The 22,100-nt window shown below is 52.7% G+C and overlaps 2 protein-coding genes and 1 long non-coding RNA gene across 7 annotated transcripts in view; 1 reads left to right on the forward strand and 2 right to left on the reverse strand.

Moving 5' to 3' along the window:
- The window catches only part of LOC116944812 (uncharacterized), a 72,248-nt gene extending 66,853 nt beyond the window's left edge, over positions 1-5,395 (reverse strand). For 3 of the 5 annotated variants that reach the window (XM_032958560.2, XM_032958561.2, XM_032958559.2), the window contains exon 1: positions 5,090-5,395. In XM_032958560.2, coding sequence (XP_032814451.2) covers positions 5,090-5,136 — 47 coding nt within the window. In that variant the 5' untranslated portion in view covers positions 5,137-5,395. Of the gene's footprint in view, positions 1-200; positions 975-5,089 lie in introns of those variants that run through there. The other 2 variants (XM_032958563.2, XM_032958564.2) reach the window with 1 other exon arrangement.
- Positions 5,396-7,120: 1,725 nt separating this feature from the next.
- Positions 7,121-22,100, reverse strand: part of PRRX1 (paired related homeobox 1) — a 34,837-nt gene continuing 19,857 nt past the window's right edge. The window contains exons 2-4 of the mRNA XM_032958565.2: positions 9,854-10,032; positions 9,375-9,562; positions 7,121-9,049 (exon numbers count right to left, since the gene is read on the reverse strand). Of these exons, the coding sequence (XP_032814456.1) occupies positions 8,911-9,049; positions 9,375-9,562; positions 9,854-10,032 (506 nt within the window). The 3' untranslated portion in view covers positions 7,121-8,910. The remainder of the gene's footprint in view (positions 9,050-9,374; positions 9,563-9,853; positions 10,033-22,100) is intronic.
- On the forward strand, positions 8,961-10,615 carry LOC142925650 (uncharacterized). The gene is made up of 2 exons (XR_012942609.1): positions 8,961-9,069; positions 9,381-10,615. It is a non-coding gene; the product is annotated as an uncharacterized LOC142925650 (long non-coding RNA).

A 22,100-nucleotide genomic window follows, 5' to 3' on the forward strand; every position in this document is an offset into this window, starting at 1 on the left:
CACCACCCCACTTGTCTCACCGTTAATCCCAACACACAACCTGAGCATGAATAACACGACCACAACACACCCCCAACTGTGTGCATTGCACTCAAACCACAACACACCACTTCTCCAGCCGCAACACGCCACTTGTGTGTGAATAACTTCAGCCACAACACACCACCTGTCTGTGCCACATCGCAACCATCACAAGTTACCAGTTTCAGGCTGAGCGGACATAGAGGAGGTCTTCTCCAGCTACAAGTGCCTGGGAAGGGGACCCAGGAGTGGCGGCTCGCGTCCCGTTAGACGGTGTGTGCGCACACAACGCGCAAACAGATGCACACACGCACGCGCGCACATTCCTGGCAGAACACAACACTGAGCACATCGCCTCTCGCTCGCTCAGCGCATCGTGACGTCACCGTGGCTCCGACGTCTCACCACAGCACCACACTGCTAGCCGTGTCAGTCAGACCCGATCCACCACACAGCTGCCTATCCCCCTGAGTCCTTACCCCCAAATGGCAGCAGGTCCCCTGCCTCTGTGGGCCCCCCTGTATTCTGGGGTCTCGTGACCTCACCATTCCCCCGTGCTCCTGCTTTGGTGGGAACACTGCCTCCATTGCTCTGTGTATTTGACACATGTCCCAGTCTGTTTACATTATAGTGCTGTAATCACCCGAAATCCACTTTGGAGCTGTTGCTTACATTTTTCACCCAACTTCATGGGTTATATTGATTCATGTTTGTGCAGTTCTTTTGATTTCTTCTGTAATGTGGTTGTTTTGGCCCTAATTTGTATTTGTTTCGTTGTTATAGTTAATCCCTGTTATTTCTGTTGTAATTTCATTGGCACAAGTCACTCTTGCAAATGAGAGACCCACCCTGGCCTCTTGAGTTCTCACCTGGTCATACAAAATAAAATAAAATGTTAAACTATCTCCCGTCAACCTGGCATCCTCCAGAATTCCCCATCCTCTCCTCTGCCCCCCCCCCCCCCACGTTCATGGATCCACTGGGCCTCATAGAGAGACCCCTGAGTCATACCTGGCCCCTGTACAGTCTACGCTTGCGTGGAGCTCTTGAGGATCCCCAGTCTTCCTAGATCCCCTGTCTTGTGATGCCTTGCTTCCATGGGAGAGGCACCTCGAGTCGACTCAACACGACTCAAGTTGGCATGAATTGAGTTAATTTCTCCACACAACTCAGGTTGAAGAACACATCAAGTTGCTTATATTAAAAAAACCGGTGTCTTCATCATTTGCCGAGAAACCCGAGCCATGGCGTGAGGTGGGAAGGGCTGGCCCAGAAACACTTCCTAGTAAGACTTTCCAAGAAATACCTGCGAATAAAAGGTCCAGGATTGCGTTGCCGACAACAAAATAGAAAAGTTCCCTCTGTCTCCAACTTACTTAACTTGACACATTTGTTGACGTATTTCCGCATGGCCCAAGTTCTGACGTCGGCCCCAAAATCAGCCCACAGAATGTAGACACCGTCCCGAAATTGAGCCGAGTGGAAACACGTGAACACAGCACTGATGGGGGGGGGGGGTAGGTTCACACTGCTGGGCATCCCTGTCCTCAAGGAAAATAAATATTTTCATCATCATCAATGAATAATCCACTGCTGGATGACAGTATCCCTAAGCCACCACCCCGTTTAATGATCCTGCAATGTAATAATCCACCCAGCACCTGCAAAGGAGCCAATTTCATCGCTCCATCTTCCCCAGTCCACGTCCTCTCGGACACGTTTCATTTCTTGGCTGCCGTTCCATTATTATTCTTGCCCGTCCGCCATCGTCCCTTCTAGCCATGACGAGTCCTACACCCCCCCACCCCCCAAGCCTTTTCCTCAGTTTGAATTCCATAAACTGTATGTTAATGACATCATCCGTGGAAACGTGGTTTCCATGTTAATAACATCATTCAAACTTTGATTTAAAGCTTTCGTGACTGCAGTAATTCATATTCTTAGTTTTTTCGGTAAAGTCACGTTGAAGAGAAACAACAAAATAACAAAATATATATAAAACAATAAAAAATTCTCACGACGTTTCGACCATGATTCAAACGGTCATCATCAGGTGTGTTGGTTTGCATAAATTTATTTTTAAAACGGCACATTTATTTATTTATAAAAAAAAACGTTGGCGTCACGCGCAGCGATTGGCAGTTTGCCCAGGACTAGTCCATCTATTTTTTTTTAAAAGAGGAGGGGGGAGACGACATTTTTTTTATAATGTATGCTGTCTGAAAGCCACTGTAAGCGTGAACAATCAATCAAGAACTGAAATGATTTATCAAATCTTTCCAATGATTGCTAAGATAGAATCCATCTTCTCGGTTGAAATTGTCTCTGTGCTTGTATATGTGGATAGCCTCATGAACGAATCTCTCATGGAAGCCAGATGGCTTACAAAGAACCTCCGTCTTGGAAAAGTCAATGGCATGTGAGCCTACTGAATTAGAACAATGATCTGCTACGGCCGAGGTGTTGGTCCTACCGTGTTTAAGGTCTGCTTTATGTTCACGAATGCGGTCCGAGACATGGCGTTTGGTTTCTCCAATGTATCTACTACCACAGAGGCAACTTAGTTTGTAGACACCAGGGTATTGTATGTCCGGAATCACATCTTTTATAAATAAATAAATAAATGTGCCGTTTTAAAAATACATTTATGCAAACCAACACACCTGATGATGACCGTTTGAGTTATGGTCGAAACGTCGTGAGAATTTTTTATTGTTTTATATACATTTTGTTATTTTGTTGTTTCTCTTCAACGTGACTTTACCGAAAAAACTAAGAATATCATTCAAACTGTTTGGAAGCGTAAGAGGGTGTGGGCAGAACACGTTGCTAGGAGTGGCAGCCAAGGGATGGAATTCTACAATTATGGATTTGAAGCTTTCGTGACTGCAAGGATCCATACTCTTTGGTTCTATTCGGTAAAGTCCCGTAGGTAAAAAATTAAAACAACAAAAATCAAGACGTTTCGGCCACAACACAAGCGGCCTTCATCAGGTGAAGGGACCAACCTGTCCAGCGGACAGCGTTGGAGTGAAGTGCTTCGTCTCGTTTTGTACAGCTCTGTTTGCTCCAGGCCTCCCAACACTGATGCACGTGCCTCACCTGCTCACGACCCCAGCCTCAACAGACCCCAGCCTCAACAGACCCCAGCCTCAACAGACCCCAGCCTCAACAGACCCCAGCCTCAACAGACCCCAGCCTCAACAGACCCCAGCCTCAACAGACCCCAGCCTCAACAGACCCCAGCCTCAACAGACCCCAGCCTCAACAGACCCCAGCCTCAACAGACCCCTTTTTTCTGGGGGCCGAATAGAACTTTGAATTCCGTTGGCGGGCAACACTAACAACAGCAACCGCCATTAACCGCGAAGGAGCGAGCGGTGACGTCACCACTGCGCTTGTGCCAGGCTAGGTTGCACTTTCAGGACATTATGTGAAGTGTGGAAAGCTCGCTCGCTGGCACAAGGTCACGGGACAGACCCAGGCAGTTGCACCACCTGTCCTCCCTTACTTTGGCAGGCAACAACCACACATTAACCCACACTTTAGCGTTTTAAAATAGCAAAGCAAAAATAATTACGGCTCCCTCCAACTGCACTAATGCAACGCTTGTGCCTGCTTTCCTCCAACACGGTGTTGAAAATTCCTAATTGGATTATTTTGGGTAAGATCGTGTTGGAATAATCAAAATTCGTTAAACATAACCCTCTACCCAGCGATAGAGCCAATCAAAGCAAGGTGTCACGTGGGCACATTTGCTAAGTTAATTAGCAACACCGGAGGGTAATGCCGAAAGGCAATCTAAATATTGTACAATGTATATACTGTACAATTTAAATGTGGCTGATGCCGAGTCGCGATAAGTGTGGTTGTGTGTTGATTGTAGCCCGCGGGCCGTAGGCTCTGCAGCCCTGCTCCGTATGTAGGTACAGTATATTGAACTTCTATCGCATCGTACATAGCCAACCGCGCTAATCGGAGGTGCTCTCTACGTCCCTGGTCGATACACCGTACGCGGTTCATCTGAACCGGTGCAATTTGCAAGGCAAATATTAGCAAGGCCACATTGACTGGTGCATGTCAGTCTGCATGCCCCGACATGCAGGTGTGCTCTAAGTGAAGATGCAACCTCAGGACACATTATTATTCATTTGATTTTTGGGTCAGTAAAATTTGTGTCGTAAACCCTCCTCCACCCGACACAGCCCAGGACTCCCAGCAGCCCGTCCCTGCACAATTCTCAAATTCAGTTTCAGTTTATTTGTTTTGGTGTAGCTCTGTGAGCCATTCCGGCTCTTGAATTGGGTGCAACCACAACAAACAAAAACACGAACAAGAAAACATCTTAAAGTGACTGTGACTGTGCAAACAGAAAATCCATGAAAAAAACAGCAAAATATTCCTGAAAAAAGCACCGTACACCAACGCTGTGTGCAAAAAAATCCCAGTGGGATGCAAGTCAAACAACAACCACAAGAAAACTTAGAACAGGTCCCTGCAGGGTGGGCTGGTAGGAACATTGGAATTTTGCGCAATTTTATTTTTACACCCCAACATCACGAGATTTCACTTCGTTAAAGTATTGAAAGGGGACGGACGGACGGACACATTAATCTATTGCAGGCTGGTACACTCAGTTTACAACTTCGTTCCTACCAGTATTAAGGCCATCAGTCTAACTCCGTACTGCGGATCGCTCTGCAATATCAACATTGGGGCGTGTGTACGTCACGTGACAACTTGATTAAACGGCTGTGTCGGGTGGAGGAGGGTTTACGACACAAATTTTATTTTCGCGATAGGACCCAAAACTCAATTATGAATCATAACATTGGTCGCCAAAGCGTGCACGTGTTACACTGAGCACAACCCGACTGGGGTTCACACAATTACACACACATGGGCAACACACGGAGCCGCACGACATGGGGCCGCGTGGAGTCGCGACAAGGGGGCTCACGGAGTCACATGGAGCTGCATAGACCCACGTCGAGCCCTCGTGGAGCCAGGTGAATCTACACAAGACAACAGAGACCCATCCACGACATGGAGCCACACGGAGCCGCACCTCAGGTCCCCGGGCAGGCTGGGGTCGTCTCCCACGACGGAGTCCATGGCTCTGCGTATCCTGCACCTCCGTCTTCCTCCCTCCCATCAAACTCCGGAGACGGTGATGAATATTTCTTTTTTTAGATGACGAGAGGCGCAGAGCGATTCCGGCTCGGAGTTGAGTGAGAGGCGATAAGTTTTGTTTACGGCGAGCGGCGGCTGCGCTGAGGCAGTTGCGCGGGAGACGGAATCGGTCCGCGTTCAAACGGCGCCATTTGCGCGAGCAGCACGACGGGAGCGAGACCACGCCCCCGTTACATCTAACCACGCCCATTTCGCAGCTGACCACTCTCCATTTGTGATCGACACGCCCACTTCACGTCTGGTCACGCCTTCATTATAGCTGGCCATGCCCCCTTTCCGGATAGCCACGCCCATCCCTGCAACTGTCCGCGGTCGTTGCTTTCACCATGCACTGGCCACGCCCCCTAAAGACGGCCACACCCCCCTGAGGGCATGGCCACGCCCCTTTGATAGTTGGCCACTACGCCTGTTTGCTTTGACCACGCCCCTCGACGGCATGTGGCTGTTGAGTTGTCGTTTGTGTTGAGTTGTTATTTGTGGTTGTTGAGTTGTTTGTGCTTGCACATCATTGCCAACGCAGGCTCGCCATACGAGGCGTTTACCGGACTCACCTTGACCACGCCCTCCTCATCCTGAGCACGCCCATCCACGATATCCGTTATTATAAACACGCCCCCTCCTTCTCGTCAGCGAATCCGGAAGTCGTGCCCAGTCAGGTTACGCCCCCATGGCTGGCCACGCCTCTAACGCGTGGGCAAGACAAGAGGAGCGAAATTGCAGTTCTTCAACTTCGTTGTCTGCGTCGGGTGGAGGAGGGTGTACGACTCACATTCACTTGACGTGATCTGACCCAATAATAAAGAACGAATGATCATCGCATTGACTGTTTAGAGAAGTGAGTGGCCTTGGGCCGCACACGTCACGGCTCTGCGGGGACGGTGGCCGCTAGCGACAGTGGCAGCCAAAGCGGAGAGAGACGGAGACCACGCTCGAGGGGACGCTCACGGCGGAGACGGAGCCATGAAATCAGCTCGCGGGCAGGAGCGAGACACGTCGCAACATCACGAGACTGCGAGAGGTGTCGACGGCTTGGGGTGGCCTTCATCGGGCAGTGGATAGACCATCGCCGATGATGATTGATGATGTGGAGGACACGAAACAGAGTTCTTGACGTGGTTCGCTCCTCCCGGCGTGGTCACCCGGGGCAGTGGCGCCCTCTGGCGGCCGCTGAGTGAACAGCAACAGGGATGGAACCGGGACACATTCACCTACGAGGTCTCTCGAGCCGGCCGACAAGACACGGAATCCCGCCCCCCCTCCCCCATTACACGTCTCTCACTCGTATCGTGTGCGGTCTGGTCTCCTCTGCAACAACAACCTACCTGCTGTACTGCTATCGCAGGTGGTCGCAATTATCACGTGGGCGGGCGTTGATGCGGTCAGTCGCGGTACGGGGGTCACTTAGCAACGTGATCATCATCAGTGACACACTCAGCAGAGCCGGCGATATCATACGCAGCAGCAGCAGCGTTATCATAATCACATGCATCATCAGCAGTAGAGGCGTCGTCGTCACAAGCATCATCATAACCAGCAGCATCAGCGTAATGATAATCACAGGCATCAACAGTAGCATCAGCATTCAATGCGAGAAAATGAGCAGCCCCGCTTCGCACAAATTCAACATTGGGTCATCCTTTAGTTGCCCTGGCCACCGCCATATGAATGTGGAATCGCCGCCGATCGCATTTCTAGTCGTTTCCCTGGTAGGTTGACCCTACCGGAGGTTGATAAGTCATTTGCAGAGAGAGAGCGTGGCTCGGGGTAGAGGCGGGGATATCCATGAAGACTCAAGAGCGCTCGGGAAGGACTGGGAAGACTCAGGAAGGACCGTGAAGAGCCATGAAGGGTTGGGAAGGGCAGGGAAGGAACAGGAGAATTCGGGAAGATCCGGGAAAGCGGTCCGTAAGGCGTAATGTAGGGACTTTATTGGCTTCACCTCACGTGTACAGCACCGTTACACTGCGGACGGAGAGAACGGGCTGTAACCCATCGAGATAATCTGCATCACGGGCATCTTCATCACCCCGCTTATTGCCATCATCATTATGAAACATCACATACATCACCATCACGGATATCGTCACGAACATCATCAACATACATCCTCATCAGATACATCAGCAGCATCATCACGGTTTTCATCATCATCATCATCACATGCGCCACCATTATTATAAGACAACACCATCATTACCGCATGATCACATACATTAGCATAATTAAAAATGCACATCACATACATCATCATTATCACCGACATCATCATTACGCACACTATGACAGGTATAATCAGGGTCATCATCACAAGTACCATGATCATCTTCACTATCATCACAAGTACCATGATCATCTTCACTATCATCATCACAAGTACCATGATCATCTTCACTATCATCATCACAAGTACCATGATCATCTGCACTATCATCATCACAAGTACCATGATCATCTTCACTATCATCATCACAAGTGAGGGTCAGCTTTGAGTTTCTTATTAAACGTCGAGCCATACAAAAATATTCATCATAAACAACAATAAACAACAGCATCAAGCGTGAAATCAATAGTACGGAGTAAACATCTGTACATGGTCCTCTTCTCGGTGGAGCTCGCCTGGACTTTGTTGAAACCTCAGGGAGGGGGCGTCTTAGGGACACTTTGGCGGGGGGAGGGGGCGCAGAGCTTTCTCAGGGTCCCTCTGCGTGTCCGGGCACCGGACGGAACGTTGGCTTTGCCATGAGGGATTCTATGTCGTTGTCATCATCGGCCATGTTGTGTCCTCTGCCAGATGAAGGCCTGCTCAAGCTATCACCGCCTCTCACCATCCTCACGATGCAACAATCTATTGAGCACCTGACCATGGACTGATTTCGTCGCTCCGTTTCCTCGGCGAACGTCCCCTAAAACGCATTCCATTCCTTGGCCGGATTACTAAAGTGTGCGTGGTTGGGCAACGACAATGGGTGATGTGAGGGATGGGACGCTCTTCCCCCCAGTCACAGACTCACACAGAGACACATGGACTCACATGGAGACCCGCAGACTTACACAGAGACTCACTAATTCTCCATCGAATCACCTCTGTCCGTCCACTCCACCCCATGGGTGGATGCAAATACTGGTGGGATAGGAGGTTGGCTGGCTGAATGGTTGACTACATGCAGAGTTTCCTGGCTGCTCGGTAGCTCAGTGGACACCTGTTGCCTGGTCGCCTGGTCACCTGGTTGCTTGGCTGCCCGATTTCCTAGTTGCCGGTTGCTTGCTTGTCTGGTGTTGTAGTCAGCTGATGGTAGACACCTGCTCGTTTAGCTCCCCTGTTGTCCACCTGTCTCCCTGGTTGTCCCCTGGTTACCCAGTGTCGCTGATAGTTGATTGGACACGTGGTTGCCCAGTGTCGCTGATAGTTGATTGGACACGTGATTTCCCAGTTGTCCACCTGTCCATCCTTGACGTTCTTGGTAGCTTGGTTGCCTGGTTAGTTGGTGTGGCAGTCAAGTGAATTGTCCACCTGCTTGTTTGGCTGCCTGTCTCTATCTGTCTGTGTCTGTCTTCTCAATTGTCCATGTGCCCTCCCGGTTGTCCATCTGTCTGTCCCCCAGTTTTCCCAGCAGCCCGGTTGTCCGCCCGGCGGCCCGGTGGCCCGGTGCGCTGTCAGTTGACGGTGGACACCTGTCAGTTGACGGTGGACACCTGTCAGTTGACGGTGGACACCTGGTTGCGCTGCAGGCTGTACTCCTTGGCCTTGAGGCGCAGGCTCGCGATGCTGCTCGCCATGTGCACCCCAGGGCCCGGGCCGCTGCCCGCGCCGCCAGAGCTGTACGCGGACATGGCCCTGAGACGCGGAGACACGCGGTGAGACGACCACGCGGGGACACGCAGGGACACGGGAATGAGGTATGCAGGGAAGGGAGGCGTACAGAAATAGGGTGGAGGGAGCGATAGATGGAGAGAAGGGAAGTATGGATATAGGGTTGCAGTGGAGATGGATATAGGGAGGGAGTTTGGGAGTTGAGTGGGTCAGTGAGGGAGGGGGTAGATGAATGGGGGAGGGATGAATATGGGGAATGAGTGAGTCGGTGAGTGAGCAATGGAGGTGGGGATAGGGGAAGAAGGGGATCTCTCACCCCCCACCCCACTCCCCCTCCCCCCCGCGGTACCCGTAGGATGCGGCCGAGGCGGGAGGCCAGGAAAGGAAGTCTGGCGCGGCGAGGGGCGCAGGCCGGGCGGCCATCGGCTGCTCCACCGCGGCCTCGCCGCTCGCGGCGAACACGCGGCCCGCGCTGCGCGTGGCCAGCAGCGCGCGCTCGTTCCGCCGGAACTTGGCGCGGCGGTTCTGGAACCACACCTGGGGAAGACACACACACACCTGAGCCACGTAGAGACACAACAACCGCCATTCGCCACTAAGTGGCAGTGACGTCACCACGGTGCCTGTGCCAGGCCAGGTGCACTTTGAGGCCACGTGAAGTGGCGAAGGCTCGCTGCTGACAGGAGGTCACGGGACGGACCCAGGTCCCATGGTTTGACTGACCGTGATGACTGGCAGATGTATCACCTGTGCTCCATCTCTCTCTCCTACCCCCCCTGCCCCCCCCCTTCTCGTCACCCCCCCCCCTCCCTCGACCCCCCCCCCAACCTGCACGCGCGCCTCGCTGAGGTTGACGCGCCGCGCCAGCTCCTCGCGCACGAACGCGTCCGGGTAGTGCGTGCGCTCGAACACGCGCTCCAGCGCCGCGAGCTGCGCGCTGTTGAACGTCGTGCGGTTCCGCCGCTGCTTGCGTCGCCTCTTGGCCTGCTCCGAGCCCAGGGCCTCACCTGGAGGCCAGGGCAGAGGGAGGTGGGGGTGCAGAGGGATGGTGGAAAAAGGAGGGCAGAGAGAAGGGACGTTAACATCCACGCGACTGCTCACCAGAAGCAACACAAGAGCATCGTTTAGCCGTATAAGGTAGACATCTTGAACAGAGAGGGAGGAGGGAGAGCAAATGAGGGAGAGGGAAGAGTGGGAGTTGAGGTCCGGCATCAGTGAAGCCACGACACTCAGCTCTGATTCACTCACTCAACATCACTCAGCACTCACTCCACGCCCACTCACGAACAACACGGTAACACTCGGAAGTACGTAGAGACGCATCAGCAACCCACTTTACTGATTTACTTCGATTCATAAGTTTGCTCATTTATCCACGACACCCACACCGAGTCAAGGGACTATAGTTTTTCAGGAGGCTCCTGCTGCTGCTACATAGTTTTTTTTATTCGATTTCAGCCAATTCATGACGAGTCGTGTTTATTATTATTCACGTGGGGAGGAAACCGGAGCACCCGCAGATAACCGCATGCCTTGAGCGAGGGGGAAACTCTGTATCCCTGTACAGAGGGAATAAACAGATGGCGATTATCCCACTTACTGTACCGCCTTTGTCCCGGCGAGCGAGCGTACGGCTCCTCCTCGACGCTCACCCACGTGAAGCGGGTTACACACCCCATCTGTGTGTGATCCACCGGCCCTCGCTTCTGCCTCCACCACGCTGGGTTACACAGACCACGTGCAGCAGCGTGGGCCACCACCATCTCCCGGTTAACCACCGCCTCCCGGTTAACCACCGCCTCCCGGCTAACCACCTCCCGGGCTCCACAGAGCTCCTGGGTCGCAAAAATCCCTGCGTAAAACACCGACCCCTCGCCTGACGATGCATCAGCCGCGATCTATCCACTGCTGGATGAAGACCTCCCCGAGCAGTCTGTCTCACCGTCACGCGATGCAACCGTCCATCAGGCTTCTCGCTCACGGGTGGGTTTCATCGCTCCATCTCCACGCTGCCTTCACCCCCTGTTCCGTTATCATTGTTTTAAAAGTCAAAATGGCTTCCTACTCACACGGTGCTCATCTCCCGCTGACAGCCCTGCAGAGCAAGTGGTGGACATTCCACATTCATATGGTGGGGGTGATGGAGTCTCTTCAAAGGAGCACCACTTTATGTTTCCCACAAAATGGTATGTATTTTACCGACCCCCGAAAGGAAAGACTGGGTGATGATGGGCTGAGTCAACCCATGCCTCCACCAGGAATTTAACTCGCAACCATTTTCTGATTGAGAGCCGCGCTCTGTGGCGCCGAGCAGCCCTCGACACACCGGTCACTGCCATCGACGCGACACCTGCCACGCTAAACGAAGCTCAAGCACGCTTATAGCTGACACGACAACAGCAATAATAGTAACAATAATTGATGTTATAGCTGCTGTGTGATCATCAAGGTTACAGCTATCATAATATTGGCACGTGGCCGCGGGGACACGTGATGGATGGAGTGAGCGACGCGCAGCGGCACGTGTTTGGACGGTGGGGCAGGGCGGGAGGGGTGTGGGGGCAGGGGGTTGGGGAGCAGAGGTGGGAGACGGGGGGAGCCAGGGAGACTAAACTAGATACGAGATACTGTATACGATTCATCATCATGGGCCATGGTTTATCCACTGCTGGATGAAGACCTTCCCACGCCGCGATCCGCAACTGGATGTTGACTTACCATAAGCAGGAACACATCCACATGAAGTGACAGCCCAGATATTTCTACCGCCACGAGTTTAAGTACGGTCACTGCGAGAGCGTAACAAATCTATGGATATTCTAGCTGTGCAAGCCCATGGGTATCTGTGAGATTCCGTGGGTCTCCTTGTGAGTCTATGTGTCTCTATGCGAGTCGGTGGGTATCTATGCAAGTCAATGGTGACCGGGCTGAAGACCATCAACCCGCTACACATGGTATGTATGTTGAACTTCTTTCGCACCGTGTGTCGCCAACCGTGCTGATCGGAGGTGAGGGTAATCGCAGTGGTTGGGACTGCAATCTGGATGCGAACCGAGGTTCCCATCGGTGCCGGCTCCGCGGCTCTGCCCTCGGAGCTCTTTCCTCTCGCTGAAAGCCACTCCATTCCTCGATGTGATCACTCCACGCCTGTCACCATTCTCCGCTCTTCCGAGTCGTGTCGTGGTTAGCGCACCGTGGGGAGTGGTGGCACAGTGATCGAATATCTGAACCGTTACCGAGCCTCCTCTAGGTCGATTCAGCCTTAAATGAGGATTTGGTGGGTTATGCAATCATTGGCGCTGGGGAGACAAAGGCGGCCGGGCATGGTGCTGGCCACCCACCCCCTCGTTTGCTGTGTCGGCCTTCATAGGTGGTACTCGCTAACAGCACTTGCCCCAACAGTATGTTAAAGGCTATACGGGGGATATTTGTCATTGTCCTGTCGTCTGCTCGCCGAGAGGAGGCGCCCTCTGCTGACTCGTGCGCCACGAACCACGCGCGCAGTGCCGCTTGCTGCTGGCCGCTTGCCGTGTTGTGCCCGTGCTCAGCAGCTCGCGGATCGTGTCGGCTCCTAATGAATCTGATGACAGTGACTACAAGAATGTACGGTCCTCTGTGATTCCACTGCTAGATGAAGGCCTCTTGTGCAAGGAGTGCGGTGGGTGGCAGGACCGATTCAGATATCACTCGCCACTGATGTTAGCCGTGGCCGGGAATCAAACTCGGGTCACGGGGGGCTCAGAGCGCAGCGCGTGATCCACCCCCTCATGTACCGTGCCGGCCTTCATAGGTACTACTCGCTAACAAGACTTGCCCCAATAGTTTATTGAGGCTATACGTGGGATCTTTATATGTGTCTTGGTGGCCACGCTGCACGTGGCGGCCTGTCATCCAGCATTGCGGAGGCGGAGGCAGCGTGCGTTGGTGGATCACACGCAGATGTTGCTCCGTGGTGGGCGTTCGGGTGGAGCCGGATCCTCCTCACTCGCTAGGAGGAAGCGGTACAACAAGTGCGGACTCATCTCCTTTGTTCCGTCTCGAGAGTGTTGCCCATTCGCCCACGTGCGGGTTCTCCGGGTGATACGTTTCCTCCCACGCGTAGAAACACTCCATTGACGGGACATATCGAACTATATAGAGAAGCGCAGAGCTTGGGCAACTGACAGTAGCGAGGGTCCGCCGCGTGGCCGCTCCCTTCCAGCTTTGCCCGTGGTCCTGCGGCGAGCGAGATGCGAGTTGCGCGAACGTCGACATTGTAAGACTCACAAAGTCGTCTCATTAACATAACGGGAGGAATGACCGCTCGCAGAGTCGCGTCGTCTTGTTATCATTCCGCTCCATTAGCCAGGGGAGCCTCGCTGAGTCTCGGGACTCTCTCTCGGAAGGGTCCTGCCAGGATTCGCAGTCGGGGGCGACGTCGCTGCTTCTGCTGCTGTGTGCGATCCCAGCCGAGGAGGTTTGGCCCCAGTGCACGCGCTGTGAGCCCCGCAGCGCCTGCAGCAGCAGCAGTAGTATCAGCTGATGAGCCGTGTTCACTCTCCAGCAGCAGCTGATGAGCCGTGTTTACTCTCCAGCAGCAGCTGATGAGCCGTGTTCACTCTCCAGCAGCAGCTGATGAGCCGTGTTCACTCTCCAGCAGCAGCTGATGAGCCGTGTTCACTCTCCAGCAGCAGCTGATGAGCCGTGTTCACTCTCCAGCAGGTGCTGATGAGCCGTGTTCACTCTCCAGCAGCTGCTGATGAGCCGTGTTCACTCTCCAGCAGGTGCTGATGAGCCGTGTTCACTCTCCAGCAGCAGCTGATGAGCCGTGTTCACTCTCCAGCAGCAGCTGATGAGCCGTGTTCACTCTCCAGCAGGTGCTGATGAGCCGTGTTCACTCTCCAGCAGCAGCTGATGAGCCGTGTTCACTCTCCAGCAGCAGCTGATGAGCCGTGTTCACTCTCCAGCAGGTGCTGATGAGCCGTGTTCACTCACCAGCAGCAGCTGATGAGCCGTGTTCACTAACCAGCAGCAGCTGATGAGCCGTGTTCACTCACCAACGGGGTCTCCGAGATCTTCGTATCGCCTTCTTCTCAAGTCTTCGAGCTCAAGGCTCTGTCCCTGCAGCTCCCAAGCGTTGAAGCTCTTTGCCTTCGCCAATTAACAAGACGACAGAGTCGTGAGCTATGCACTCGCCTCTTCAAAGTGGCCTTCACCGCCGCCTAGTCCTGCCGTTTAGCCCGCAGGTTCTGCGGGCTTTCCTTACACGGTGGCGCATGGGGATCTTCAGGTTAAACGCGCTTTACAAATGTATACAATTATACATCATTATTATTAGTAGTAGAACCGTGGAGCGGTGGTGCACAGGCGATGTCTGTAGTCGTGTCGCCGCTGGGTGATGTCGCTGTGCGCGCTCCACCGACGTTAGGACCACGTCACGACGCGTCGGCCACAGCCGTGGGCTGTCTGAAGTCGTGGAGGCGAGGGAGGGATGAGGTGGAGAGAGGAGGTGAGAGGGAGGGGAGATGAGAGGGCGGACATAAGGGAGTGAGTGGGAGAGTGAGTTTGTGGGTGGGTTGGTGAGTGAGGGAGTGAGTTTGTGAGTGGGTCGGTGAGTAAGGGAGAGTTCATTTATGATTGGGTCGGTAAGTGAGGGAGTGAGTTTGTGAGTGAGTCGGTGAGTGAGTGAGGGAGTGAGTTTGTGAGTGGGTCGGTAAGTGAGGGAGTAAGTTTGTGAGTGGGTTGGTGAGTGAGGGAGTGAGTTTGTGAGTGGGTTGGTGAGTGAGGGAGTGAGTTTGTGAGTGAGGGAGTGAGTTTGTGAGTGAGTCGGTGAGTGAGGGAGTGAGTTTGTGAGTGGGTTGGTGAGTGAGGGAGTGAGTTTGTGAGTGGGTTGGTGAGTGAGGGAGTGAGTTTGTGAGAGGGTTGGTGAGTGAGGGAGTGAGTTTGTGAGTGGGTTGGTGAGTGAGATAGTGAGTTTGTGAGTGGGTTGGTGAGTGAGGGAGTGAGTTTGTGAGTGGGTTGGTGAGTGAGGGAGTGAGTGTGTGAGTGGGTTGGTGAGTGAGGGAGTGAGTTTGTGAGTGAGGGAGTGAGTTTGTGAGTGAATCGGTGAGTGAGGGAGTGAGTTTGTGAGTGGGTTGGTGAGTGAGGGAGTGGGTTGGTGAGTGAGGGAGTGAGTTTGTGAGTGAGGGAGTGAGTTTGTGAGTGAATCGGTGAGTGAGGGAGTGAGTTTGTGAGTGGGTTGGTGAGTGAGGGAGTGAGTTTGTGAGTGGGTTGGTGAGTGAGATAGTGAGTTTGTGAGTGAGTCGGTGAGTGAGGGAGTGAGTTTGTGAGTGAGCGAGTGAGTTTGTGAGTGAATCGGTGAGTGAGGGAGTGAGTTTGTGAGTGGGTTGGTGAGTGACGGAGTGAGTTTGTGAGTGGGTTGGTGAGTGAGATAGTGAGTTTGTGAGTGGGTTGGTGAGTGAGGGAGTGAGTTTGTGAGTGAGTCGGTGAGTGAGGGAGTGAGTTTGTGAGTGAGGGAGTGAGTTTGTGAGTTAATCGGTGAGTGAGGGAGTGAGTTTGTGAGTGGGTTGGTGAGTGAGGGAGTGAGTTTGTGAGTGAGTCGGTGAGTGAGAGAGTGAGTTTGTGAGTGAGGGAATGAGTTTGTGAGTGAATCGCTGAATGAGGGAGTGAGTTTGTGAGTGGGTTGGTGAGTGAGGGAGTGAGTTTGTGAGTGAATCGGTGAGTGAGGGAGTGAGTTTGTGAGTGGGTTAGTGAGTGAGGGAGTGATTTTGTGAGTGGGTTGGTGAGTGAGATAGTGAGTTTGTGAGTGGGTTGGTGAGTGAGGGAGTGAGTTTGTGAGTGAGTCGGTGAGTGAGGGAGTGAGTTTGTGAGTGGGTTGGTGAGTGAAGGAGTGAGTTTGTGAGTGGGTTGGTGAGTGAGGGAGTGAGTTTGTGAGTGGGTTGGTGAGTGAGGGAGTGAGTTTGTGAGTGGGTTGGTGAGTGAGTTTGTGAATGAATTTGTGAGTGAGGGCAGAGTGAGTCAGTGAGGTGTGCGCGGAGGAGTGAATGACGGCGTGAGCGGGTGAGTGAGGAGGGGAGTGAGTGAGGAGGGGAGTGAATGAGTGAGAAGGGGAGTGAGTGAGTGAGGAGGGGAGTGAATGAGTGAGGAGAGGAGTGAGTGAGGAGGGGAGTGAGTGAGTGAGGAGGGGAGTGAGTGAGGAGGGGAGTGAGTGAGTGAGGAGAGGAGTGAGTGAGTGAGGAGGGGAGTGAGTGAGGAGGGGAGTGAGTGAGGAGGGTAGTGAGTGAGTGAGGAGAGGAGTGAGTGAGTGAGGAGGGGAGTGAGTGAGTGAGGAGGAGAGTGAGTGAGGAGGGGAGTGAGTGGGGAGAGGAGTGAGTGAGCGAGGAGAGGAGTGAGTGAGTAGGGGAGTGAGTGAGTGAGTGAGGAGAGGAGTGAGTGGATGAGTGAGTGAGGAGGGGAGTGAGTGAATGAGTGAAGAGGGTAGTGAGTGAGGAGAGGAGTGAGTGAGTGAGGAGGGGAGTGAGTGAGCGAGGAGAGGAGTGAGTGAGTGAGGAGGGGAGTGAGTGAGTGAGGAGAGGAGTGAGTGAGTGAGGAGAGGAGTGAGTGAGTGAGTGAGGGGAGTAAGTGAGTGAATGAGTGAGGGGAGTGAGTGAGTGAGGAGGGGAGTGAGTGAGTGAGTAGGGGAGTGAGTAGGGGAGTGAGTGAGTAGGGGAGTGAGTGAGTGAGGGGAGTGAGTGAGTGAGTGAGGGGAGTGAGTGAGTGAGGAGGGGAGTGAGTGAGTGAGTGAGGAGAAGAGTGAGTGAGTGAGTGAGGAGGGTAGTGAGTGAGTGAGGAGGGGAGTGAGTGAGGAGAAGAGTGAGTTAGGAGAAGAGTGAGTGAGTGAGGAGAAGAGTGAGTGAGGGGAGTGAGTGAGTGAGTGAGGAGAGGAGTGAGTGAGGAGGGGAGTGAGTGAGTGAGGAGGGGAGGGAGTGAGTGAGGAGGGTAGTGAGTGAGGAGAGGAGTGAGTGAGGAGAGGAGTGAGTGCGTGAGGAGAGGAGTGAGTGAGGAGGGGAGTGAGTGAGGAGGGGAGTGAGTGAGTGAGGAGGGGAGGGAGTGAGTGAGGAGGGTAGTGAGTGAGGAGAGGAGTGAGTGAGGAGAGGAGTGAGTGAGTGAGTGAGGGGAGTGAGTGAGGAGAAGAGTGAGTGAGTGAGGAGAAGAGTGAGTGAGGGGAGTGAGTGAGTGAGGAGAGGAGTGAGTGAGGAGAGGAGTGAGTGAAGAGAGGAGTGAGTGAGGGGAGTGAGTGAGTGAGGAGAGGAGTGAGTGAGCAAGTAGGGTAGTGAGTGAGTGAGGAGAGGAGTGAGTGAGTGAGGAGGGTAGTGAGTGAGGAGGAGGAGGGAGGGCTTGCGTGAGAAGTGTTGCCGCCTCGGCTGGTCCCGGGGTGACTTCCCGGCGCCTTCCCACATCTGGTACCCGCTAGGCTGTCTGCCCGCCAGCCCCGCCCCTCCCCCGCTCTCACACTCAGCCCCGCCCCTACCCCCACGCCTGGGGAGGCGATTCTCTGACCCAAGGGGAGGGGTCGCGGTTGATGGGGGGGAGGGAGGGGGGAGGGAGGGAGGGGGGATGCCCCCCCCACCCTAACCTACGTCACAGTGACCACCAGCACGCGTGTCGCTGTGTACATCGACACCACTGGGTGTGGGGTAACGTTCGGCTACTCCCACCTCTTCAGAGACGCCTGGCTGCCGTGGAAGAGTAGACCAAATACCCTCTGGAGGGGCACTAGAGCGCCCTCTAGTGCATTTGCGAGGCTGCGCCTTTAACTTAAGCTTTACGCACACGCACAATCACCCGCAAACAAAGACACAGATCCCCCGTGTGGCCTTGAACAGACTGTTGGGGCAAGTGCTGTTAGCCAGAACCCATGAAGGCCAACACGGCACACCAAGGGGGTGGTGTGGCCGTGATCCTGCTCGGACGTCTTTGTCTTCCCAATGCTGATGTTTACACAAGAGCAGGCGCTACTTCCCACAAACGAACACAAAGACACATCAAAAACACAAAGACACATCAAGACAGACACACAACAACAACATCATCATCATCAGGAACACAACTCCCACACGGGACCGGAACAAGAGACCCCTCATCCCCCCCCCGTCAGGAGCCCCGCCCCTCGCCCCCTGCGTGGGACTGAGCGAGTCCCACGTGAGCACACATCTCTACTGCAGGCAGAACACCATCACGTACCATAACATACACCATCACGTACCATCACGTACACTATCACGTACACCATCACGTACACCATCACGTACACTATTACACAATCACGTACCATCACATACACCATCACGTACCATCACATACACCATCACATACACCATCACGTACACCATTACACCATCGTACCATCACGTACACCATCAACAAAGACTACACACACACACACACACCATCAACAAAGACTACACACACACACACCATCAACAAAGACTACAAAAACAAAGATCCCCTGTATAGCCTTAACATACTGTAGGGGCAAGTGCTGTTAGCGAGCACCTATGAAGGCCAGAACGGTACACGAGGGGGTGGGTGGCCAGCACCACGCCCAACCGCCTTTGTCTCCCTAGTGGCAATGTTTACACACCGCACCAGTTACTCATTTGAGGCTGAGTCGACCTAGGGGAGGCCCGGGACCGGTTCAGATAATTGTCACTGGTGTTGGCCGTGAGCGGGAATCGAACCCGGGTCGCAAGGTTCATAGCGCAGCGCGCTAACCGCTACACTATTGCTCCCCACAACAAAGACTACACACACACCATCACACACACCATCACACACACCATCAACAAAGACTACACACACACCATCACACACACCATCAACAAAGACTACACACACACACACCATCACACACACCATCAACAAAGACTACACACACACCATCACACACACCATCAACAAAGACTACACACACACACACACACCATCACACACACCATCAACAAAGACTACACACACACACACCATCACACACACCATCAACAAAGACTACACACACACCATCACACACACCATCAACAAAGACTACACACACACACACACCATCACACACACCATCAACAAAGACTACACACACACCATCACACACACCATCAACAAAGACTACACACACCATCAACAAAGACTACACACACACACCATCACACACACCATCAACAAAGACTACACACACACACACCATCACACACACCATCAACAAAGACTACACACACACACACCATCACACACACCATCACACACACCATCAACAAAGACAACACACACACACACACCATCACACACACCATCAACAAAGACTACACACACACCATCACACACACCATCAACAAAGACTACACACACACCATCACACACACCATCAACAAAGACAACACACACACACACACACCATCACACACACCATCAACAAAGACTACACACACACACCATCACACACACCATCAACAAAGACAACACACACACACACCATCACACACACCATCAACAAAGACTACACACACACACACACCATCACACACACCATCAACAAAGACTACACACACACACCATCACACACACCATCAACAAAGACTACACACACACCATCACGCCATCACGCACACGTGCGGTCTATCCCGCTGCCCAGACGGCCCCGTCTGGGCAGCGGGAGGCCTCTGGGACGAGCCAAGGAGCGGAGCGGCAGCCAACGGAGGGAGCGCGGAGACGGAGCCGTGAACTGGGCTCGTGCGCGCGACCTCGGGAGAGACGGCGACGGCTGGGGGAGCCCTCCCATCCAGCAGCGGACAGACTATGGCTGCTGCTGATGACAAGCGTCATATTTGACAAACGTTCGTGGAGTCACATGTTGGTTGAACTCATATGTGAAGTGATATATTATGGTTCGGCGAGCCTGAGTGCTGATGAGACACGGGATGTCGAAATCGGCCCCAGACTGCTGCTTGTGCCGAAGAAATGTTGCTGAACAAAATCAACAATCTCGTGGTGAGGCCTCCGATGAGCACGGTTGGCTACGTGCGGTGCGAAAGAAGTTCAACATCCATACAATTAGATTTGTTTTTATACATCTGGAGATAGATGTTGGATAGCGGCGAACTTTCCCCATTACGTATTTAATCATTATAGATTGTAATTATAATACTTTTATCATAATAATTATGACTTCACAATAACTTAATTATCCAGGAGAGCCAGTGGGAGGACCTTCTCAGGAGGCTGCTGCTACATTTGGGTTTTTATTTTACGATTTTCAGCCAATTCATGATGAGTCGTGTTTGTTAATAATGATGATGAGTCGTGTTTGTTATTAATGATGATGAGTCGTGTTGATTATTCATGATGATGAGTCGTCTTTGTTATTAATGATGATGAGTCGTGTTTGTTATTAATGATGATGAGTCGTGTTTATTATTCATGATGATGAGTCGTGTTTATTATTCATGATGATGAGTCGTGTTGATTATTCATGATGATGAGTCGTGTTGATTATTCATGATGATGAGTCGTGTTTGTTATTCATGATGATGAGTCGTGTTTGTTATTCGTGATGATGAGTCGTGTTGATTATTCATGATGATGAGTCGTGTTGATTATTCATGATGATGAGTCGTGTTGATTATTCATGATGATGAGTCGTGTTGATTATTCATGATGATGAGTCGTGTTGATTATTCATGATGATGAGTCGTGTTGATTTATCATGATGATGAGTCGTGTTGATTTATCATGATGATGAGTCGTGTTGATTATTCATGATGATGAGTCGTGTTGATTATTCATGATGATGAGGCGTGTTGATTATTCATGATGATGAGTCGTGTTGATTATTCATGATGATGAGTCGTGTTGATCATTCATGATGATAAGTGGTGTTGATTATTCATGATGATGAGTCGTGTTGATTATTCATGATGATGAGTCGTGTTGATTATTCTCCACGTGGGGAGGAAACAGGAACACTCGGAGATAGATAACCCCACGCTTTGCGCGAGGGGGAAATACGCGATCCCCGTACAGATGGAATAATAAACAGATGGCGATTATCCCACTTGCTGTACCGCCTTCTACCTGGTGAGCCGGGATATGGCACCGCGACCCCGGCGGGAAGGGAGTTCCACATCCCATCTCTGTGTGATCCACTAACTCTCGCTACTGCCACTACGAGTGTGTATGTGTGCGTGTGTGCGTTGTGTACGTGTGTGCGTTGTGTACGTGTGTGCGTGCGTGTGCACGTGTCTGTGTGCGTGTGTGCGTTGTGTACATGTGTCTGTGTGCACGTGTCTGTGCGTGTGTCTGTGTTCGCTAACAGCACTTGCCCCTACAGTCTGTTGAGGCTATATGGGGGATCTTTGCCTTTGTATGCGTGTGCGCGTTTGTGTATGTGTGCGCGTGTCTGTGTGCGTGTGTCTGTGTGCGTGTGTGCGTGTTTGTGTGCGTGTGTCTGTGTGCGCGTGTCTGTGCGCGTGTCTGTGTGCGTGTGTAGCTGTTAGCGCGCTGCGCTATGAACCCGGCGACCCGGGTTCGATTTCCGCTCACGGCCAACACCAGTGACGATTATCTGAACCGGTCCCGGGCCTCCCCTAGGTCGACTCAGCCTCAAATGAGTACCAGGTGCGGTGTGTAAACATTACCACTAGGGAGACAAAGGCGGTCGGGCGTGGTGCTGGCCACCCACCCCCTCGTGTACCGTTCCGGCTTTCATAGGTGCTCGCTAACAGCACTTGCCCCAACAGTCTGTTAAGGCTATATGGGGGATCTTTGTCTTTGTTTTGTGTCTGTGTGCGCGTGTATGTGTGCGTGTGTCTGTGCGTGTGTACGTTGTGTGCGTGTGTGTACATTGTGTGCGTGTGTCTGTGTGTGTAGGGAGCGGTAGTGCAGCGGTTAGGGGGCTATGCCACGAACCCGGAAACCCGAGTTTGATTCCTGCTCGTGGTCAACAACAGTGGCGATTATTTGAACCGGTCCTGGGCCTCCCCTCGGCTGACTCCGCCTCAAATGAGCATCTGGTGCGATACGTAAAACATCGCCACTGTGGAGACAAAATGTTATAGCCACCCACCCC

Source organism: Petromyzon marinus, chromosome 22 (genome assembly GCF_048934315.1).
Source record: "Petromyzon marinus isolate PM22_M1 ecotype Great Lakes invasive population chromosome 22, UKy_Petmar_22M1.pri1.0, whole genome shotgun sequence".
Taxonomy (NCBI): Eukaryota; Metazoa; Chordata; class Hyperoartia; order Petromyzontiformes; family Petromyzontidae; genus Petromyzon; species Petromyzon marinus.